Below are 18,073 nucleotides of genomic sequence, written 5' to 3'. Positions count from 1 at the left end.
CTGTAACGCTGGAGAACAGCAGATGCTGCAGACGCCGCTGAAGATGTGCTCCGTCAAACTGGTGGACTGCAGGAACCTGATCGAGAGCAGAGGAGAAGAAACCACCGCAGAGAAACAACAACACAATGATGAGGAAGAGGAGGAGGAGAATAATGATGAGGATGATGATGATGATGATGACGACAGTGGTGATGAAGAAGATGAAGATTTCATCCCTCCAGGTTCGTTTTCTCTAACACTTGAATGTCAGCAGACTCTTCAGGATCAGGTTCATATTGGCTGATGGTCTCTGGTGATCTGATCAGGTTTGAGTAAAGATTTTCTGAGGTATTTGGGATTATATTTTTCCTCTCTTGAGATCTAGAATGTGTTTTTTAAGAGACATATTTTCTGTGTCTGTTTGTATGGCAGCCTAATTTGACCAGAAATCTAATTTAATTTACTTTTTTATGATATATATACTAATAAAAGAAAAACATTGTGGATGCAGTATTATATTGTAAAATGACATTGTAAAATATGATGAAATGGTTGGCGGATGTTGCATTTCCAAATTCATTTTTCAATGTGTCTATGCATGGGTTTATTTAATAAACTTGCAGATTTTCACACAAATACTTCATATGTTTTAAAACCCAGAATTTATTATAATCATTGTTTATTTCAGATGATAAAGGCTGTTCATCTTCTGATGGAGAGACAGACTTAACATCTAAAGAGCAGCTGACGGTCAAGAGTTTCTCCTGCAGCACCTGTGGAAAAACACTGAGTTCAGAGGGCCATTTAAAGAGACACGAGAGAACACACACAGAACAGAAAAGCTTTAGATGTAGGAGATGCAACATCAGCTTTCCTACCGCAGAAGAGAGGAGAATTCATTCAAAAGAGCACAGCGGAAAGGAGGAGTTTCACTGTGAACAGTGCGGGAAAGATTTCAGCACCAAAGCAAATCTTGTTGTTCATAAGCGAATCCACACGGGAGAAAGACCATACAAGTGTCCTCACTGCGGGAGAAGATTCAATTACGGATCTCATCTGAAGAAACATATACGTTTCCACACTAATGAGAGACCGTATCAGTGCAGTGAATGTGGGAAAACCTTTACAAACTCAAGCTCTCTAAAGTCACACCAGAGAATCCATTCTAATGAGAAACCGTATCAGTGCAAACACTGCGACAGACGATTCCGTCAGATTGCTAATCTGAATTGTCATGAGAGGACACACACCGGAGAGAAACCATATCTGTGCTCCTACTGCGGGAAGAGTTTTTCAAATCCATCTCATTTTATATTTCATAAGCGAGGCCACACTGGAGAAAAACCATATCACTGCAGCATCTGTGGGAAGAGTTTCAGTAAACATAGTACATTTAGAAACCACAAGAGGACTCATACTGGAGAAAGACCGTTCAAATGCTCACAGTGTGAAAAGACGTTTGCTCGATCAGACGTCCTTAAGGTCCATCAGCGAGTTCATACAGGAGAGAAACCTTACTCCTGCTCCATCTGCGGCGAGAGATTCGCTTATTTAGGTAGTTTTCAGACCCACCAGAACAAACACACTAAAGAACAAACTGCTCCAGAATCATCAGAGTGACTTTCATCAGTCAATCTGGGAAAGAAATCTTGTTTGGCTCGTCCTAAAAGTGTTCATTGAGTTCTTATTGCCAGTAGGTGGCAGTTAACTTTTTAATGCGGTGGATTGATCCAAGTGCTGTATATAATGTCATGTTTGACTGAGTAGAGCAATAATTTTAAACCAGACAGAACTATTAAAAATCATCCAAATAACATACTACAATAATATGATTGCCTAGGTTTCATAAGCCATGTTTTATGTGGTGAAATGCATGATGGAAAGTCATTGGCCTAGTGAATAGAGAGTTGGACTCCTAATCCTAAGGTTGTGGGTTCGAGTCTTGGGACGGCAATACCACATCTGAGGTGCTCTTGAGCAAGGCACCGAACCCCAAACTGCTCCCGGGCACCGCAGCATAAATGATGCCTGTGCATGCGCGCACACTTTGGATGGGTTAAATGCAGAGCACAAATTCTGAGGGTCACCATACTTGGCTGAATGTCACTTCACTTTCACTAGCAAATCACTCTGCTTTTTCATTGCTGGACTGGTTTCTTTTCATCAAGAACGAGCCATGGTTTATAAACTATCCATTTCTATCTCGATATTTAAAATATATCGAGATATTTTTTAAACACGATATGGATTTTGACATATCGTATATATCGATATATTGTTTATATTCTGATTCCGCCACTTTGCTTGTTTGCCTTCCCTGTGCTGTGCTCGCCCCCGCTCACTCGCCCCCCGCCTCCTTGCTTTTGTCCCCTCTCACCTCGCGTGTAGAGAACTAGTCAAAAAAAAAAAAAAGACAACTGGCTCCATTATATGGAGATACTTCAGTTTTAAGGCGTAGGGCGAACGGCAGGCAGATGTCTACTGTAGGGCCCAATGAAACGCGGACGGAATCGCGGAATCCAGTCATAAAAATGGAATTTACAGTTTAACGCGGAATGTCACGGAATTGGTCAAATTTTAAATGAATTAATCAAAAGTCGGTCATGCACTTACATCAAATCGCGAAATGGACTAATATCTGCAAATATTAACCCGGAAAAGTCTATTTAAATATGAATCCTGCATGTTCTGCGTGTCTGTGTCAACGAATGGAGCAGAAGCGCGTCTTCATTCATTAAACACGGAAGCTCGCATAACGCTCGCGCTGATTTCATTGTCTTTCCTCTCTCTAAATAAAGACGTGAACACATGAGGAACATCTCCAGAACTGCACTGAGAGTGATTCAATTCAAAAACTTGGGAGAGCTTCACTTGGAGTGGACTGAAGCCGGAGTCAGCGCATAAAGAGCCACCACACTCAGATGTCTTCAGGAAAAGGGCTACAGCTGTCACATTCCTAGAATCAAGCCACTCCTGAACCAGAAAAACAGAACAGTCCTCTTTTCAGATTAAAGTAACTTTAGCATTTCATTTGGAAATCAAGGTCTGGAGGAAGACTGGAGATGCACAGAATCCAAAGTCCAGTATGAAGTTTCAGAAGTCAGTGATGATTTGGGTAGCTGTGACATCTGCTGGTGTTGCTCCATTGTGTTTTATCAGTCCAAAGTCAATGCAGCCATCTACCAGGAGATTTTGTAGCACTTTATGCTTCCATCTGCTGACACTGCTGACATAAACACATAGTTTGTGTGCAATGAATCTAGAATATAAGAAAGTTTGCTTTTTTTTAATTACATAACAAAAAAATGAACAACATTTCCATGATATTCATTTTTTTTTTAGATGCACCTGTATTTCAGACATCCTAGGCTAACTGTACTGAAATTGCATACAGTGAGTAGGAAGTACATTTTAATTTGAATTAGGATGCAAGTACTATATCTGAGTATGGTGTTACAGTCACATGACCTACTAGAGTCGGTCGTGTTACTTAAAAGCCATTCATAAATCTGCTCCGGTCTCATGGAACAGTAAGTGTCTATCGAATGCACAATTCAGAATCTTGCTGGAAATGGATGTTAATCCAGGTACTTTTTGCCTACTTTCTTTCAAATATGAAATTTCATGCTTCTTTATTATATACCACATGAATAACTTGACGAGTATGTCGGAATTCAAAAGAATAGGCAAAAAATGCATTGACATACCTATAGAAAGACTCTGAAGTGTCCATATGTTCATTTTAGTGTCCCGTTTGTCACATTTGATTGTCATTAAGCAACATGACTTGAATGAAGTGTTTATTTATACACCATTAACCACATTAGTTTATAAATTTCAAAAACGTAATTGTGAATTTTGGGCTTTGCAAGCATGACGCTGTACACTGAAATTAAATGTGCAGTCTTTATTTAAGTGAGAAAGCAGGTGCAGACAGAATATCTACTAACACCTCGTTCTGACTCAGCGAGATTAGCACTTCTCGAACTGTAGGAGGCGCTGTGACCATCTTAGTCCAGTAAATCCACTGGTAAAACCACTGAAGAAGAAAAGACTGTTGGAGGCTACAGACTCGGTACGTGTTTTAACTCTTTATGTTTTGTTACCTTTAGCTCGCTAATGAGCTTGAATGAAGAGTTTGTTATCCAGATCTGGTTTGAATTAAGCCATAGGTTTTACTAAAGTAACCATAGTTTAACTTGGGTATTTGTAATAAAACCACATTAGGCTAAGCACAAATTTACCATGGTTTTAATTACAGCAAAACAATGGTAAATTCCTGATTAGCCTAAAGTAACAGTGTCCACGCATATAACTTTATAAGTGGGTCACTGTTGGTGTATATAGTGACATTTGGGTTGGAATGATTTATTCATATTTTCTCTAAAACGAGTCAAATGTTTATAAGAAATTGATTAAATTGGATGTTTATGTCTTCATCACTTTAACCGAGATAATATACATTATAAATACTAGTTTGCATTGTACGCATCTTTTATTGATGTATCCATTAAATTTTGTCATCAGTGCAAAGTAATCAACTTCCACAAGAAATGAAATTATAAAAATGTCGAAAGTATGTTATAGACTAGGCTAAACTGCCTCTAATCATACATATAAATCATGTGAAGTTATAGCTTGTTTTATTTTTATAGTTTTCTTCAATTACCATGTCCCTAAAGTCATTTTCCACTTTGTTAGTATATACTTTCTTGCCTTCCAAAACCAACTGCAATTTCAATTAAGACCATTTTCATTTATTTTTCCCACTGGAATTCAACCGTACAAACTGAGGTAAACTTTGTTTTTTAGTTTTTGAAATGTTATCCTGGTTGTCCCACCCTTAAATTCCACCCTGTTAGGCTATATTGTGAAGAATGTTTGTCCTATCAAAAAAAAAAAAAAAGTAAAAACAAATCTGACATAGTTAAAAAAGTTCTGTCAATCAGTAGAAGGTTAGCTAGCTAAATGTTGATCACTCAGAGCTATGGCTAATTTAGCTTAAAATGTTCAGTTCCTGCAAAGCGCATTTTTTCAAGTGCAGGAATATGTTTCTAACACCCTCTTTTAATGTGCATTGGAAATGCATTTGGCGAATAAACTCCTCTAAGCGCATATAAAAAAATAACTGAATTTGCGATGAGGTGGGATAACTTGACCAGCAGCGGACTGCATGATCTTGTTCCACAGCCCCTGAAATGTTGTTATCATAGTTCTGAAATGCCCGAGCAAAGTCTGTCATCAGAGTATTTCTGTATGATGTCTTACATGATTGCGTTCCCAAACAGCAGCATGCATCCGCCTCCGACAGCAATTACATATGTTGTTTTTCGCATGCTCACTCTGAGACGCAAGTCATTTATCATATATGAAAATTATTATATTCAGTTCTCCTAGTTTTCTTACTAATATTTAGTGCCAGTGTAAGGATGAAAGAACCTGAGATACTTTGATCTCCTGAGAAACAGTCAATACAAACATACACGGGCATCTTCAAGACACCCCACAGAGTGGAGGAGCAGGAGACCTCTTTCCCTTCTGGCCATTTGTTTCATTTTAAATCCCTTCATCCATTCTTCCTTCTCAGTCTGCTTAAAATGATTACATGAAAATGTCAATGCAAGTGAACTAACGCTCATGTCTAGTATCAATTGAAATGTCTCAGTGCAACTGGTACAATGGTCTCAATCTTCAAAAGTAGATTAAAAGATGATACAGATCCTAAGAGTTAAGAGATATTTTGTCTGTAATAGGAGTGCTCCTTCCCAGGATCCTCCATGTAAATTACCCCCTGTATGTAGTTGAATGTAGTTGTTTTAAACTCAAATATGTGGTTTATTTATAAAGACAGTGTCTATTTAAAAAATGTGTTTAGCTGATTTCGGAGATAAGCTCCATGCGATCAGTGGGTGCTCGGAGCTCATGTATCTGCCGAGAGCAGCCTCACCTCGGTTAGACCTTCTGACATTTTCCGCTGGCTCTGATGTCAATTAATCTATTAATATGTTTTATATATATATATATATATATATATATATATATATATATATATATATATATATATATATATATATATATATATATATATATATAGGCCCTTTTTATTCCTGTCTCTATAGAAAAATAAACCTTTGTCATATAGCTGCGGTTAACTGCTCACTGACAACATCAGTCATTCCTCCTTGTTGAATGAGTGACTCCTAGCAGGCTCCTGATTGGTTAACGCGGCGCAAATTGACGCAAAAGTTCAAATTTTTCAACTCAGGCGGGCAAACGCTCAATTCGCACCATTTGCATTGACTTAACACTGAAATCATTTACGCCAGATGCTCTATTCGCGTTTGGTGTGAACACAGCATAAGACAGGCAAGAGCGTAATCCATTTGTTCAGTACTTAACCTGCTTGATCTGTCCGTTGCTTTTGACATGGTTAACCACCAGATCCTCCTATCAAGTCTACTGGTAAAGGGCATTTCAGGAACCACACTTCACTGGTTTGAGTCTTACCTATCAGATAGGTCCTTCAAAGTATCTTGGAGAGGTGAGGTGTCCAAGTCACAATATCTAACTACTGGGGTGCCTCAGGGCTCAGTTCTTGGGCCACTTCTCTTCTCTGTCTACATGGCATCATTAGGTTCTGTCATTCAGAAACATTGCTTTTCATACCACTGCTATGCTGATGACACTCAACTCTACCTCTCATTCCATCCTGATGATCCGAAGGTAGCTATTCGCATCTCAGCTTGTCTAACAGACATTTCTTGCTGGATGATGGACCATCACCTTCATCTCAACCTTGCCAAGACAGAACTGCTTGTGATTTCAGCAAACCCATCGTTTCATCACAATTTCAACATCAAGTTAGGCACATCAACCATAACTCCTTCAAAAACAGCCAGAAGCCTTGGAGTTATGATTGATGATCAGCTGACTTTCTCAGACCACATTGCTAAAACTGTCCGGTCCTGCAGATTTGCTTAATTCAACATCAAGAAGATCAGGCCCTTTCTTTCGGAACATGCTGCACAACTCCTTGTTCAAGCTCTTGTTCTGTCAAGGCTGGACTATTGCAATGCTCTCTTGGCAGGTCTTCCAGCCAATTCTATCAAACCTTTACAATTAATCCAGAACGTGGCAGCAAGATTACACCTCAAGAAAAGAATACACCTCACTCCTATGTTTATCAATTTGCACTGGCTACCAATAGCTGCTCGTATAAAATTCAAGGCATTGATGTTTGCCTACAAAACCATCACTGGTTCTGCACTCCTTTACCTAAATTCATTACTTCAGACTTATGTGCCCTCTAGAAGCTTACGTTCTGCAAGTGAATGTCGCTTGATTGTGCCATCCCAAAGAAGCACAAAGTCACTTTTACGGACTTTTAAATTACCTCCTGGTGGAATGACCTCCCCAACTCAATTCGAGCAGCTCAGTCCTTCTCAGTCCTTCTTCCAGAATCGGCTTAAAACCACAACTCTTCCATCTTTATTTGACCCTCTAACTTTAACACTCACTATTCTAATTCTATTCTTTAAAAAAAACTAACTACCATTCTAATCATTTTGTATTCTATTTTTTCATTTATCTTTATATATATACACATATATATATATATATATATATATATATATATATATATATATATATATATATATATATATATATATATACCATTTCTAGGGTTCACAAAGAATGTTGTGAAAATGGAAAAACATCCAGTATGCGGTAGTCCTGTGGGCGAAAATGCCTTGTTGATGCTAGAGGTCAGAGGAGAATGGGCCGACTGATTCAAGCTGATAGAAGAGCAACTTTGACTGAAACAACCACTAGTTACAACCGAGGTATGCAGCAAAGCTTGTGTGAAGCCACAACACGCACAACCTTAAGGCGGATGGCCTACAACAGCAGAAGACCCCACCGGGTACCATTCATCTCCACGACAAATAGGAAAAAGAGGCTAAAATTTGCACAAGCTCACCAAAATTGGACAGTTAAAGACTGGAAATATGCTGCCTGGTCTGATGAGTCTCGATTTCTGTTGAGACATTCAGATTGTAGAGTCAGAATTTGGCGTAAAACGAATGAGAACATGGATCCATCATGCCTTGTTACCACTGTGCAGTCTGGTGGTGTTGGTGTAATGGTGTGGGGGGTGTTTTCTTGGCACACTTTAGTGCCAATTGGGCATCGTTTAAATGCCATGGCCTACCTGAGCATTGTTTCTGACCATGTCCATGCCTTTATTACCACCATGTACCCATCCTCTGATGGCTACTTCCAGCAGGATAATGCACCATGTCACAAAGCTTGAATCATTTCAAATTGGTTTCTTGAACATGACAATAAGTTCACTGTACTAAAATGGCCCCCACAGTCACCACATCTCAACCCAATAGAGCATCTTTTGGATGCGGTGGAATGGGAGCTTCATGCCCTGGATGTGCATCCCACAAATCTCCATCAACTGCAAAATGCTATCCTATCAATATGGGCCAACATCTCTAAAGAATGCTTTCAACACCTTGTTGAATCAATGCCACATAGAATTAAGGCAGTTCTGAAGGCGAAAGGGTGTCAAACACAGTATTAGTATGGTGTTCCTAATAATCCTTTAGGTGAGTGTATATATCATTGCTCTTTTTGTTGTTTTTGATTGCTTCCACTGTCCTCATTTGTAAGTCACTTTGGATAAAAGCGTCTGCTAAATGAATAAATGTAAATATATGTATATATATAAGATACTGTGCAGGACTCTTAAGCTCCCAGGTGTATGTATACTATTTAATACATTTAAAGCAGCATCCATTTATTTTCCATCAGAATTATCATCATAATAAAAACCACAAAAATGACATCACTTGTCCATTATTGTTCCTTCTTGTGAACGTTGTTGTGTTTGTTTGTTAATCTAGTTCATCACAATGAAATATAACATCTTTATTTTTTGTCACATTTTTAAATAATTTATGCCTGTCCTATCATTTGTAATTATTTCTCTAGCCATCTAAATAGAGAATAATTTTGCCACAATGATTGTGATCAGGAAACAGCTATTTTTTGTGTCCCTCCCCCAAAGGAAATATGGATCTTTTTGGTTTTGTTTTGAACAATGTTATATAGGTGCAGTTCCACACATTACAAATGGGAAACCATTGGGAAACTCAATTGCACCCTTTTACGCTCCATCCATTCCACCCTGTTACGCTCCATCCATTCCACCCTGTTGTGCAACTCAATTCCACCCTGTTATGCTCTCTCCATTCCAACCTGTTATGCTCTCTCCATTCCACCCTGTTATGCTCTCTCCATTCCACCCTGTTGTGCAACTCATTTCCACCTCGTTATGCTCGATCCATTCCATCCTGTTATGCTCCACCCACTCCACCCTATTAGACAAGTCATTTTAAATCATTTGACAGCAACGTTAAATGTTTGGCATACTTTTGTCTTATTTTGTGAGGTCTAATAGCATGTATATGTTTTTGAGTACATTTTTTGTATTATTTACTACCCTACTGGCAAAAATGGGCACAAAAAAGTACCCGCTCTTAATATTTTAGACGCATTTAATTCATCAATTCAATAATTTTTTATTTTGAAAATAAAATGAGATGGCATAAGGGACGTATATTATCCAAGAAAAGCTCATTATTGTTTAACATTTACACGATTAACATGTTGTGATAACTATCCATATGTCCCTAATAGAGTGGAATATTTTCATGGCCAGTGTCTGAACAATCTACCCATAATTATAATTTTTTGAGTTCCTGAGCTTGACCAATATTTATTCCAAATAGTTAAACATATCTCTATTTTGGTAGAATGAAAAAAAACTTGAAAATCATGTGCCTTTTATTCCAACACTTATGTATCAAAAATGTTACCACATCATGATTTGAGAGTCGATTGAATCTCAATCATATTTAATAAGTAATAGCATTTCGTTTATTAAATGCAGCTTAATTGAAGTGATTGATAGATATTAATGAAATATAGAGATATTCCTTCTTGGAAATGAAACTAAACAAATGATTCTAAACAAATACATTTATATTTGACATTAATGTTTCTGAATATTCTCCAGAAGTTAACTTTCTATTGGCTATTCAGTTCTGTGTAGTTCTGCTCAGATCTTTTGTTTTGGTTTAGTTCATTATAAATGCATCTTGTAATAATCACGATGTGTTTGTGTACAGATGTTGAGCATGAAAGCGCAGGTGGATGTGCTCTGCTGTAAATCAGTAGGAACTGATCTGTCCATGCTGGATATTGAGGATTTCATCACAGAAATCTGTCAGCTGAAGAAAGAGGTGGCTTCACTGGAGGCAAAGCTGAGAGAAAGAGGAGACAAACTGAACAGAGAGGTTTGAACAGATCTTCATTTCATCTTTAGCTGCTAATATGGACTGATTGTTGTGTGAATCGATGTCTTATTGTTAATCATACTCTCACTAGATATATTACTGATTGTGTTTGTCAGGATGTGGAGCAGGTTTGGGTGCGTGAGACTGATGGGACAGAAGCTCAGGATTCAGTCTGGAGCGTCAGAGATCAGAGATCCAGAGACACACAGGACTCAGAGCTCAGCCTCACTTTACTCTGTTATACTGACGCTCAGGATCATGAATCCACTGATCAAACCTCTGACTGTAACGCTGGAGAACAGCAGATGCTGCAGACGCCGCTGAAGATGTGCTCCGTCAAACTGGTGGACTGCAGGAACCTGATCGAGAGCAGAGGAGAAGAAACCACCGCAGAGAAACAACAACAACACACTGATGAGGAAGAGGAGGAGGAGGAGGATGAGAATAATGGGGATGATGATGATGATGATGATGATTTCATTCCTCCAGGTTTGTTTCTCCTTTTATGACCTTCCGTTTTTCATTACACTTGACAGCAGAGACTCTGCAGGATCAGGTTCATATTAACTGATGGTCTCTGATGACCTGATCAATAAAAATGTTATATTTGTGAACATAATGGCAAATGGTTTTTATTATTTTTTCCTCTATTGAGATCTATAATGTGTTTTTTTTAAGAGAGACAGATTTGCTGTGCCTGTTTGTAAGTCTGCATGATTTGACCAAAAATCGAATTACTATTATTATTACATTTGTTAATTATTATCAATTATCATGTTAGGTAAAAACTGTTAGCCTGAATGCACTGTAAGTTGCTTTGGATAAAACCGTATGCTAAATGCATAAAATGCGTAAATTATAAAATCATGGAAGAAATGCATTGCGATTGCTATAATGCTATTATACTGTAAAATTATAAATATGATGGAATTGGTTGAACTTTTGGATTTTTTAACTGCGTTTGGATAACTGTACTAAAACTTTATTTAAATTAGCTTTATTAATTGTTCACCCCTGAACTTATATAAACAGATTCTTACAAATTTTTATATATATATATATATATATATATATATATATATATATATATATATATATATATATATATATTTAAATAAAAGAAAAACATTGTGGATGCAGTATTATACTGTAAAATGACGTTGTAAAATATGATGAAATGGTTGGCTGATGTTGCATTTCCAAATTCATTTTTCAATGTGTCTGTGCATGGGTTTATTTAATTAACTTGCAGATTTTCACACAAATACTTCATATGTTTTAAAACCCAGAATTTATTATAACCAGTCTAATTTTGTTTATTTCAGATGATAAAGGCTGTTCATCTTCTGATGGAGAGACAGACTTAACATCTAAAGAGCAGCTGACGGTCAAGAGTTTCTCCTGCAGCACCTGTGGAAAAACACTGAGTTCAGAGGGCCATTTAAAGAGACACGAGAGAACACACACAGAACAGAAAAGCTTTAGATGTAGGAGATGCAAAATCAGCTTTCCTACCGCAGAAGAGAGGAGAATTCATTCAAAAGAGCACAGTGGGAAGAAGGAGTTTCACTGTGAACAGTGCGGGAAGGTTTTTTTCATTCATTCTAGTCTAAAAGTTCACTTAAAGACTCACAGTGAAAAGTCGTTCCACTGCAGTGAATGTGACAAGTATTTCAGCACCAAAGGAAGTCTTGTTGTTCATAAGCGAATCCACACGGGAGAAAGACCATACAAGTGTCCTCACTGCGAGAGAAGATTCAATTACGGATCTCATCTGAAGAAACATATACGTTTCCACACTAATGAGAGACCGTATCAGTGCAGTGAATGTGGGAAAGCCTTCACAAACTCATTCACTCTAAAGTCACACTTGAGAATCCATTCAGATGAGAAACCGTATCAGTGCAAACACTGCGACAAACGATTCAGTCAAAGTTCTAATATGAAGAGTCATGAGAGGATTCACACCGGAGAGAAACCATATCTGTGTGCCCACTGCGGGAAGAGCTTTTCTGATCCACGTTCTTTTACATTTCATAAGCGAGTCCACACCGGAGAAAAACCATATCACTGCAGCGTCTGTGGGAAGAATTTCAGTAAACATAATACATTTCGAAACCACAAGAGGACTCATACTGGAGAAAGACCGTTCAAATGCTCACAGTGTGAAAAGACATTTGCTCGATCAGACGTCCTTAAGGTCCATCAGCGAGTTCATACAGGAGAGAAACCTTACTCCTGCTCCATCTGCGGCGAGAGATTCGCTTATTTAGGTAGTTTTCAGACCCACCAGAACAAACACACTAAAGAACAAACTGCTCCAGAATCATCAGAGTGACTTTCATCAGTCAATCTGGGGATAAACTTGTTTGGCTCGTCATGAAAGTGTTCATTGAGTTCTTATTGCCAGTAGGTGGCAGTGAACTTTTTAATGCGGTGGATTGATCCAAGTGCTGTATATAATGTCATGTTTGACTGAGTAGAGCAATGATTTTCTGTTAAACAAGACAGAACTATTAAAAATCATCATCAAAAAAACAAACAAAAAAAAACACATAAGTACCTTGATTACAGTGGGGTAAAAAAGTATTTAGTCAGCCGCCAATTGTGCAAGTTCTCCCACTTAAAGGTCCCATTTTTAGTTTTTTATTAAGCTTTAATTGTGTTTACAGTGTGCAATATAACACGTGTTCATATTTCGCATGTAAAAAAAACAGTATTTTTCACACAATTCACCTATCTGTATACCGCTGTTTTCACTGTCATAAAAACAGGCTGATGACTTCCTTTTAATATAAAGTCCCTCCTTCAGAAATACGTAACGAGTTCTGATTGGGCCAGCGGTTCCTGTGTTGTGATTCGACAGCATCTGAGCGCATGCTGCCCTCCTGGAAACGCGATTGGACTAGTTTTGGACAAGTTTTGAGAAGCAAGTGTGCAGGAGCATGTGCTGGAGATGTACTTATAAACACAGAACGCCTTTACTGACGAGATGTGATTGAGATTGAGGAAGCTGTCCTCAGCAAAATGTGCTGCACAGTTTTACATCTGGATTATAATTTTCGGGAACCGAGTTAAACATAAATTGTAACCATTAATCTCCTAGTAAAGCGTCCCTGTGAAGCCCAAACAAAGATGATTGGACTCCGAGATGAAAATAACTGGGTTTCGACGACACGGCAACAAACACAAACGCAGCTCTTCCTTCTTCTCCGTCGGAGCGCAACAAGACCACGCCCCCCTGTTAGTGTATTCATGTGGGCAGAGGTTAGTCAAAAAACTGTTTTAGTGACGTCATTACTGCAGGAACTAGAGGGATGTAGTCCAAACGGGTCGTTTTTTGTAGGATCTCGCTTGGGATTGAACTTTGAGCTTTAGAATTTTACAGATATAATTTATATCAAAATCTCATGAAATATGGTTCATTCATTCTTTCGTTTACACTGATCAGTCCTCCTGATCACTTTGCAGAAAAACAGCCCCAAAGCAAAAACCAAAACACAAAATAAAGCCCAGGCCTGGTCGTCGCTCCTCTTTTGTATCTTTCCAATCTCCTCTGTGGGATGCGAGATCGGTGAGCGTCTAATTTCCAAATCACTCCACCGGCTTGCTCTGCTCCCACTACCCTTGGCCCCGTGCTCCACCCCTTCTCCACCACTCGCGGTGACCTGCGGGAACCTGGGGGAAGAACAGACGAGCCGAGAGAAAAGGAGATGGAAGGATGAGGGGAGAGAGGACAGCAACGGCTCCTCCGGTTTTGGGCACCCGGCAGGAGTGACCCGTTCCCTGCTCCTCCCAATCGTGGTGGACAGCAGCAGGCTCCGGCCCCCTGGTGAACGGCGCCGACTCCTCCGCTCCCTCATGGATGGCAGCCGCCCTTCCACATCGTAGCCGGCAGTGAGTTCGTCTGTCCCCAGCAACTCACTACAGCCCACCACCTCGAGCATCGACGGCGGCACTCTCCCTCGACTTGCTCGATGGCACCACGGGTTCACCCCAGAGGCAAGGGATCTTCAGGAGTGCGTCCCTCCTTCCTCCTGGGTTTTGGCACCAGTGTAATGATATACAAAAACTTCACAATCGTGGGAAGAAGGAGGCGGGAACCGGCAGACAATCAAATGAAACTTTAATTACCAAAATCAACACAAAACATCGCGACAGCCACTCGCGGATGAAAAAAAAAAACACAAAATAAAGCCCAGGCCTGGTCCTCTCTCGTCCTTCACTGTCAGCGTTCCTCTTTTGTATCCTTCCGATCTCCTCTGTGGGACTCGAGACTGGTGAGTGTCGCAGGTGTCACTCTTTACCAAATCACTCCATGGGCCTCGCTCCGTTCCCACGGCTCTCGGCCCGCCCCACTTATCAAATACTGGCTTAAGCAGGGGGACAGATCTAGCACTGCAGGATTTGAGTCCCTGGTGGCATGAGAGCCAGAAATCTTCCTTGTTTGTAGGTCACCAAATACTTATTTTCCACCATATTTGCAAATAAATTCATTAAAAATCCTACAATGTGATTTTTCTGGATTCTTTATTTTTTTCATTTTGTCTCTCATAGTTGAAGTGTACCTATTGCACAATTGTTGGCTGACTAAATACTTTTTTGCCCCACTGTACATAAGGCTGTTAATCCTATTTTATGTGATGAAATGGCATAAAGATTGAGAGAGTACATCACCTGTGCATTCTATTTTTATTTTCATTGCTGGGAGGGATTCAAAGAGCCATGGTTTATTAATTATCCATTTAATTACTGTTCTTACATAGCATGTATGCTGCCATGTAAGGTAAGATATTTATTGGATAGAAGTGAAAAATCATTTTGTGGCATCTACTTTAACTTCACTGTAACGTCAGATAGAATTAAAGTGTATGTGTGTTTGGATTATTGACCTAATGTGAACACAAAAACACAGCTTCTTTTAACAGTATTTTAATGCTGCCACATCTTGGCTAGAAATTACAGTCATTTACTTTAATTTGCATTAGAGAGCCAAAGTCCATTTTAAGGGAAGTTTTACTATTCATATTTGCTAAGTCTCAAGGAATCTAAAGATAATTGTGCATCTGAAATCACATACTGTCTGAGCAGGTAGTACATTTGAATCTTAACTAGCTGACCGTTAGTAAAAGTATAGTGAATGAAATTTAGATGTGCTACATCTGCCATGGTGTTACTAGGGTGTGTGTAAGTCAAGTCAAGTTTATTTATATAGCCCTTTAAAACAGCATACATTCTGACCAAAGTGCTGCACACCATACCAAACAAAACATCCTTGTACAATACAATTTAAAGAATAATAAAATATGAAAAGAAACCAAAACAAAAGTAATGAGAAACATCATGGAATTTAAAGCAATATTTAAGACAAAAAAATATATATATTAATTTAATAGTTAATATCTAATTACACATATGCCTGAGAAAAACAGTAAGTTTTAAGAGAAGATTTTAATGTAAGTGTAGGGGAAAGTCTAATAGACAAAGGTCGGGAATTCCAGAGCTTAGGACCATTTAATATCATCTGAGTGGAAGATCTGAGCATTCTCACTGGACAATATGAGTGGAGAAGGTCTGAAATATATGAAGGCATAAGACCATGAAGTGATTTAAATATAAATACTAAAACCTTAAAATCATGCCATGCCATGAACATGAAGTGTTTCTCTTTTTTTGTCCCTGTTAAAAAACGAGCCACAGCATTCTGTACCAGTTGTAATCACGAGAGTGAGGACTGATTTATTCCAGCATATAGAGTGTTACAGTAGTCCAGCCTGGTTGAAATTAACGCATGAATAACAGTCTCCAAATCATTAAAGCTTAGAATATTTTTCAGCTTGCGAAGTCCCCTACGCTGCAGAAAACTGGCTGTAACTACAGAGTTGATTTTTTTTTTTTTTATCAAATTTTAATTCAGGATCAAGAGTAACTCCCAGATTTACTTTATCATGAATGCTATCTTGAAGGGGGCATAGGGTAGAACTTATATTATTTAAAAGGTGTGAAGGGCCAAACAACATATAATCAGTCTTCTGATTTAATTGAAGGAAATTATTGTCAATCCAAGCCTTAATGTCCTCTAAACAAGCTAGCAGAGAGGAAACTGAATCAGTACCTGATTTTAATGGAAAATAGAGTGTCATCGGCATAAATGTGATATGAAACTTTATGGGACACAAAAAATAAACGAAGAGGGAGTAAGTATAAGTAAAATAAGATTGGACCCAGAATTGAGCCCTGGGGCACCCCACAGGTGACGGTAACTGAGCTTGATGAAAATTCTCCAATTTCCACCCAAAAATTCCTGTTTGCGAGATATGATGCAAACCAATCTAGTGCACCAACACGAATGCCTACTTCAAGGTCCAATCATTTTAACAAGATATGATGATCCACAATATCAAAAGCCACACTTAAGTCCAATAATAGAAGAATAGTACAGTTACCAGATTCTACAGATAGTAAGAGGTCATTTACTACCCTCAGAAGTGCAGATTCAGTACTGTGTTTAGCTCTGAAGCCAGACTGAAAGGGATCCAGAATATTGTTAGAGATTAAATAGGGGGAAATTTTATTTAGTACACACTTTTGCAGAACTTTGTGCAAAAGTGGAAGTTTTGAAATGGGCCTATAGTTATTAAAACCAGAAAGATCGATATAGCTTTTTTGAGTAAAGGATGGACCACAGCCTGTTTAAGGTAGAAAGGTACAGTACCCGTTTGTAAGGAGATATTGATCACCTTTATTTTTTATATAGTGCTTTAAACAAAATACATTGCATCAAAGCACTGAACAACATTCATTTGGAAAACAGTGTCTCAATAATGCAAAATGATAGTTAAGGCAGTTCATCACTGAATTCAGTGATGTCATCTCTGTTCAGTTAAATAGTGTCTGTGTATTTATTTGCAATCAAGTCAATGATATCGCTGTAGATGAAGTGACCCCAACTAAGCAAGCCAGAGGCGACAGCGGCAAGGAACCTAAACTCAATCGGTGACAGAATGGAGAAAAAAACCTTGGGAGAAACCAGGCTCAGTTGGGGGGCCAGTTCTCCTCTGACCAGACGAAACCAGTAGTTCAATTCCAGACTGCAGCAAAGTCAGATTGTGCAGAAGAATCATCTGTTTCCTGTGGTCTTGTCCTGGTGCTCCTCTGAGACAAGGTCTTTACAGGGGATCTGTATCTGGGCTCTAGTTGTCCTGGTCTCCGCTGTCTTTCAGGGATGTAGAGGTCCTTTCTAGGTGCTGATCCACCATCTGGTCTGGATACGTACTGGATCCGGGTGACTGCAGTGACCCTCTGATCTGGACACAGACTGGATCTGGTGGCCACGGTGACCTCGGAACAAGAGAGAAACAGACAAATATTAGCGTAGATGCCATTCTTCTAATGATGTAGAAGGCTATCGATAATAGAAAGTAGACTTGGCAACACAGACAACAGAACATCCTTTATTAACTTTGTGGGAATGGCATCAAAAGAGCAAGTGGTTGGATTCATGTTAGAGATAATCTTCATCAGCATAGAGTGTGAAATAGTCTGGAAATTAGAAAAAGCAGAGGGGCAAACATTTGCATATTGATAATTCTGAGTTAAATTACTAGAGATATGTGCCTTAATTTGAGTAACTTTGTTTATAAAGAAGTTACAGAACTTCTCACATAAGTCTAGGCAAGGTTCTGGGTCAGCCAGTCTAAAAGGGTTTAATACTTAATTTAATG

At 38.8% G+C, this 18,073-nt stretch overlaps 2 protein-coding genes across 2 annotated transcripts in view; both read left to right on the top strand.

Annotated features, from left to right (window-relative positions):
* LOC127949471 (zinc finger protein 501) overlaps positions 1 to 18,073 on the top strand; it is a 167,043-nt gene that overhangs the window by 51,453 nt on the left and 97,517 nt on the right. Inside the window, exon 2 of the mRNA XM_052546807.1 lies at positions 1,906 to 4,054. The gene's annotated coding sequence lies outside the window, so the exon portion shown is untranslated. The remainder of the gene's footprint in view (positions 1 to 1,905; positions 4,055 to 18,073) is intronic.
* Positions 1 to 18,073, top strand: part of LOC127948394 (zinc finger protein 91-like) — an 87,993-nt gene that overhangs the window by 61,293 nt on the left and 8,627 nt on the right. The window contains exons 4-8 of the mRNA XM_052544830.1: positions 668 to 1,595; positions 5,733 to 5,772; positions 10,182 to 10,349; positions 10,466 to 10,838; positions 11,675 to 12,683. Coding sequence (XP_052400790.1) covers positions 668 to 1,595; positions 5,733 to 5,772; positions 10,182 to 10,349; positions 10,466 to 10,838; positions 11,675 to 12,683 — 2,518 coding nt within the window. The remainder of the gene's footprint in view (positions 1 to 667; positions 1,596 to 5,732; positions 5,773 to 10,181; positions 10,350 to 10,465; positions 10,839 to 11,674; positions 12,684 to 18,073) is intronic.

This window comes from Carassius gibelio, chromosome B1, assembly GCF_023724105.1.
Source record: "Carassius gibelio isolate Cgi1373 ecotype wild population from Czech Republic chromosome B1, carGib1.2-hapl.c, whole genome shotgun sequence".
Classification (NCBI taxonomy): Eukaryota; Metazoa; Chordata; class Actinopteri; order Cypriniformes; family Cyprinidae; genus Carassius; species Carassius gibelio.
Note: the sequence above shows the minus strand (reverse complement) of the source record. Positions and strands in the feature narration are given on the sequence as shown.